General features: G+C 43.7%; 1 protein-coding gene across 1 annotated transcript; it reads right to left on the bottom strand.

Moving 5' to 3' along the window:
• Nucleotides 1–7: 7 nt before the first annotated feature.
• Nucleotides 8–2121, bottom strand: LOC118428153 (protein FAM43A-like). The gene has a single exon (XM_035838145.1). It carries the CDS (start codon nt 1128–1130, stop codon nt 96–98), a length of 1035 nt encoding a protein of 344 aa, XP_035694038.1. The 5' UTR covers nt 1131–2121; the 3' UTR covers nt 8–95.
• Between the last annotated feature and the right edge of the window lie 3879 nt (nt 2122–6000).

The following is a 6000-nucleotide window of genomic DNA, read 5'->3' as shown; positions in this document are numbered from 1 at the left end:
TGTCGTCGACAGGTGAGCCAATGTGACAATTAAAACAGCAATACAACAACATAATTATAACATTTACTTATACGAGACTGCACATTGGCTCGCTGCTACAATCTTGTTTCCTCTTCTTCGTAGTCCTGTTCCTCCTCCTCTAGTCCGATGTCTCCAAACATTAAGGTCGCGACAGCCTGGTCCGATTGCAAGTCGTGTAAGTTATTGCCGATATCAAGCTCCATGACTCCGCGAGAAATGAGTTCTTCATCGTCACCATTGCTGACGATGCCGCTGTCCCCTTCCCCTTCCCCTTCTGCATCCTGATATCTGCCCTCCTCTTCCTCTTCGTCTTCCTCTTCTATCGCTTCTGTCAAGTGTCTGTGAGAGGATTCGGAATGGTTCAGCGCCTCTTGCTGTTCGACTTGTGCGTCTTCCTCGGCGTCGTCCTCGGTGATACACCCGAGCTTGGGCGCCGACCGACTGCGTTCCACAGGTGGCTTAAACTCCACGGTTGACTTGATAAGCTTTCTGCGGGGCACCGTCATGGGCCAGGGGATACCTGCCCTTTCCCTGTGTCGTTCACTTTCCTTCTTTTCTCTCTTATAGTTCTCCAAGCTCGTTGAGAATGTCTGATACAAGAGTAAGGCCATGGCTTTGGCGGTCTCTTCCTTCTTGACGTAGACGGCGTGGCAGCGCAGCATGACCGCCTTCAGTTTGACCTCGTGTCGGTAAATCCAGGCGAAGATTCTCGGCACATTCTTGTCGGCCACGCAATAGGTTATTCTGTGCAACATGTACAACTGTCCACCCTTCGTGCTGTCCTTGTCTGCGTATGTCAGGGTTATGCCCTGATTCCCTATAGACAGTTTCATTCTCGAACCAGATTTTCCCTTGTTCGATTTAGTCCATATTGTCTTAACAGCATTGTCCGTGGACCCTTCCCCTTTGGCGTGTAAAGTAGCAGCATTCCCAAGGTACACGCAACTATAGGTGGGGTCTTCCTGACTAATGTCCAGTTCCCGTCGCTTCCTGCGCAGCGACGACTTCAGCACTCTCTTCAGGGAGCCCGTACGGCTGTACGGTAGGGTCTCCTCGGGCATGGTGTCGTACAGGTCCGAGAACCGTGCCTTGTGCTTCCGCTTGAACATGTCGTGTGGCCTGGCACCACAGGTGAGGATGTCTCCGGGGCGCTCTAGGGTTGGTAGTAACGCCGGCGACTCACCTCTATAGTACTTCCTACAGCTGGGGGTTCGCCATGACTATTCATACGCACGGCAGGGCCACACAGGGACGTCAGTAAATGAGTCTGCGACCTCCTTGTCCTCCAGTCAGTCCACAGGTTCTCGCGTTTTCACGCGGGGTGGTCATATTTCTGTCAGTCTCGTGCTAGCAGTGCTGCTTACAGTTCAGACGGTTATTCCTCGTTCACGGTGGAGAGAGATAGCTCAGCTAGTCACGGGGGAGGAATTTGCATGGCAGGCGAGCCCGCGAAGCCTGAGGTCACGCAACCACTACAATGGGGATCCGACAACGCGACCCGTCCCGGCATTCACAACGGCAGAACCAGTCGGACGTGTATCCCCAGTACAGTGTTCTGGCACGCGCGTTTGTCAGGCAAATCGCTGGCATTTACCCGTACAAACACTCAGCCTTCCGCATGGAGAACAGATTCCAGGTCTGGTCGATGATTCAGTGGTAGAGAAATTATCAAGAGCAACCGTTCTATAGCCTTGCTTCGAGTGAAGAGACAGAGAGAACCTTAAGGTTCAAGCCTGGAGTCACCTCTCGTTTTGAACTGAGGATAATTTTCGGTGCGGCCGAATGTAGAGCAGAGGGTATCCCTTGCTGCTGCTGTATCGGTGCCTGATATAACAGGCACAACAAAAGCCCCTCCTCTAGTGTAAACACCGGATTCTCTTACACCAAAACACCGCTCTCATCCACAGGCATTGAGAACCAACATGCCGTACAAAATGTGTGGGTGGGTGTGAATTCGCTCAGGAACGTAAAAAGTGGAATTGATTCTGTGCCCGCAGATACATGATTAGAAATAAAGGCAAAGGAATTGGAGAAACCGCACTGGCCTCGTAACGATACTCCAGCGCCGTGGTACATAACGATCACGTGGGTCTGCCTTAAGCAAAAGGCGTGGAAGCGTCATTATTAGACAGGACATATGAGGTATAGCCTCAATAGCAGGCTTTATAAGGGTTGGGCCTTTTTTTGTGTATGCAACAAGAAAACTGTATATATAATGATACAAAAACCGGACATTCTGCTTTTGTCGCTAAGAAGTCGCTAGGAAGTCTATCATTGACCGCTGTTGTTTGTTTTGTCAATATCTATCCACATGCCAAATACAATAGAAGTCCATGGCACAGCTTATTTTCTTGAGTTGGTATGATACTGTAAGTTACATACAAAAACACCGATACACTTGCGCGCGCGCGCACACACACACACACAAACACACACACACACACACACACTCACATACACACACACACACACACATACATACACACACACATACACACACATACACACACACACACACACACACACACACAGTAACCCTCTTGTCGAAGGCACCAATTACAAGCACCCAAAACAAACTCAAACACACAAACAAGAAAAAAAAGAAGCCCATCCCGAGCGCCTGCTTAGTAGGCTAGGACATGTGATGATACCAAAGTGATTGATTGTGAAGTGATGCGCGTCCCTCTCGACGCTGAGTGTTTGAATGCATTTGCGGAATTGCCACGCTTGGACCCTCATTCACAAGCTTTTAATCACAGCCATACCAGGAAATGGCTGTAGCTAGTCATATCAAAATGCAATTTCAAACGACTCCGGCTCTTAAGCTAAAAGCTAAGCATCGCGTTTAGAAAGGAAGCGGACTAAGAGATGGTTTCTCATAAATGACCTGCACAATATCATTACGAAAAAGCTCGCTTGGGCCCCATTAATATTTTATCGAATGTGACATCGTTGCTTGTCATATTTGACAAGGGCGTTTTTAATAGAAATAGAACGCTGCGGTAACATGCGTGTACCAACATTTTTTCTTTAAAATAACATTTTATAGTCATTTTAATAGGTAGATGGGAATCGTTGGTATATAACCGTTTTGAAATGTTACAAGTATTGCTGTTACAACACAAGCTTAGCTATGTGATAAATGATCAATAATTGTTTACCTCTTATTGACAGATACAATGTAAAGTAATACAGCATACATCAAACACCAACACACAAATGCAGAGCGATGTTCGCAATGTTACAAACATTGTCATTATGACAGAAAATAAGCAGATATTTGTAGAAGTTACTTTTGTTGTCTTATTTGGCAGGTACAGCGATGGGCATTACGGACAAAAAAACCCACCAACACACAAATAGAGAAGCTTGCAATGTTGTCAACATATGACAGAAGCCCAGTCATCTTTCAAATGAAGTTTAGTAAGTTATTTTTCCTTATTCGGCATATACTGCGTCAGATTGACGGGAAACACTGTATCCATATCCATTTGACCATCTCCAGCAAAAGGCGTCCCTGAAACGGGGGATAATTTATATTTACCTTGGCGGACCGCAAAGGCGTCAAAACCGTCCTTCCGCCATGAAAACAGCGCATAAAACCGGATATTTTGCTGTTATACTATAGGAAGTCGCTAGGAAATTCATAATCGACGTTGTTTTTTCTTCTTTTGTGAGCATCTACCCACGTACCAAATACAATAAACGTCCATGCACAGCTTCTTTTCTTTATTTATGCTGTTCACACACACACACACACACACACACACACACACACACACACACACACACACACACACACGGAGACAGAGTGACGGGAAACACTGTTTCCATTTGACCAACTCCAGCAACAGGCGTCCCTGCAGCTGAAACGGGAGATAAATTATATTTACCTTGGCGGACCGCAAAGACGTCTAATTCTCTAAACCGACGCTCCGTCCGCCACGAGGCTTCCTGTGGCCTCCGAGACAACTTAAACAGCTCAAGGCACCACATGGGCTCCGGCGTGTATATAAATCTATATACATGTACTTACAGGGCTAGAAATATCAGGTTTACGTTCCTGCACTACTACTACTACTTCTGTCAGCCAGTCTTTACACAACGCAGGGAACTAAAATGACAAAGGAGACTACAAAGCAAAAAAAAAGAAGATGTTTCGACACCGGTGTAGGTGAAATTTAATTAAGAAAGTGAAGGTGATTTCAAGCCAGTTTAGCTCAATGAAGAGCTAATAATCTTCCACGGTTCGTGACAGAGAAGACAGACCGTAATTTTTTTTACAGGTTCATTGAACCGGGGACATTTCCCTATATCGGTGCAATGGGCCACAGCTGAACGTCTTGTCCTAAGTAATAATAATCTTTATTGGAAATTCATCCCCGAGGGCTAATTGCATAAAAAGTAAAGTAGTAGTGGTATGCATAATTATACTTAACAAAGAAGGCAAATGATACTCATACTATTAGATAAATCAAAAGGTAGTAACGACTAATCTAAATCTATTTCTACCTAAGCTATTTGATGGGTTTGATTTCTTTTCCATATGCAGTAGGAGATGAATAGTCCAACATTTTCATATGTAAAGGGTTGGACGACGTAAGCAAGAAGATTGATTTCTGTTGGTCGGTAAGGTGATAAAAGCTTGGGAAAGTTTTGCAGATTTTAAGGAATTTTTTTTTTTCGGAACTGTAATGTGAACAGCGACAATAGTCGGGATTCGAACTCACAACCTTTTGTTCTCAGGTAGCAAAATCGCTAACTACTTGACTACACACATGACCAAAAAAGTGAAATTACTCGTGCCGGACAAGTCTTATAACTGTATCTCTCAAACAAACACAGCAACTGATCATATAGCACTATACATTCATGAAAATGGACGTTACAAAAACGATAAATTCAAAGAGATCTACCAATCCAGTATCATTATACCTCCGAGGTATGTACACTTCAGATGTTCAGGTGTTCAGAACATTGTTCAGAGGGCACCGACAACACTTAACGTTTCTTTATATGGTAAAGTCTTAGGATACCTGGTAGATGACGTTATATGCAGGTGGTATTTCAGCCCTGATACTGGTATAAGAAGCGGGAGCTAAATCCCCAGAAAGACATATTCTTGTGGAATTAGATACTAGTCACGATCGTTGAGCCGCTACAGAAGTAAAGCACAACAACCTCGCGTTTTTGTATAGTCACAACTATTTCCTTCATTTGAATATATATTTCTGTTTATTGAATGAATGAAGAACTTTATTGTACGTATACACCCACTTGTTGAGTGCCGTTAACAAACGAGTAGTTTGCAGATACATATACACATTATCAAGTGTTGCTTACAGACCATTCAGACCACAAATATCCTGAAGAACAAGCACACAGATGTACGTTTTTGTATATATATCATTTTGTGCATAATTTGCCATCTAGGTATAATCGTATTGCGCACCACTGTGTATTTTCTTTCTGAATTTTTGAATAATGTAAAGAATTGTAGCGCATTTAAAATCATCGCACGATTATCCAAGTTACAATCATCGTTGAGGCTATATATACACATATTCTGTACGTGGCTGCGTATGCAAATTAGCAATTTCTTTCACTCCTTTGATCACATGAATTGCAGTGGAGTGCGTCAAATACGCCCGCGTCCTTTGTAACGAATTCTGTTACCTCGCCGCCTTTGTTCATGAAACACACCTTAAATTTCTAAGAAATTTCATCATCTTTAAACATAGCAGGAAAATGACTTGATTACGTTCACAACGGATATTAGAATTACATGCACGTAAAGGGTTATTACAGGAGTTCCGAGCGCCATACGTATAAGGGATAATTTTGAAAGATAATCTTTTTGTTTTGCAAGGATTTTGAACACCGTGTATGGAATGGAAAATTAGATGTTTCAACGTATGTGTATTCACACCGTCGTCTAATTAACCGTACACTAAGATGGCTATTTCCACCTCAGATCCC

The sequence above is a fragment of the Branchiostoma floridae genome, chromosome 12 (genome assembly GCF_000003815.2).
Source record: "Branchiostoma floridae strain S238N-H82 chromosome 12, Bfl_VNyyK, whole genome shotgun sequence".
NCBI lineage: Eukaryota > Metazoa > Chordata > Leptocardii > Amphioxiformes > Branchiostomatidae > Branchiostoma > Branchiostoma floridae.
This window is presented reverse-complemented; position numbering and strand designations above follow the sequence as displayed.

Coding starts and splice junctions, on each gene's coding strand:
- LOC118428153 (XM_035838145.1), bottom strand. CDS start 1,130: ATGTTCAAGCGGAAGCACAAGGCACGGTTCTCGGACCTGTACGACACC.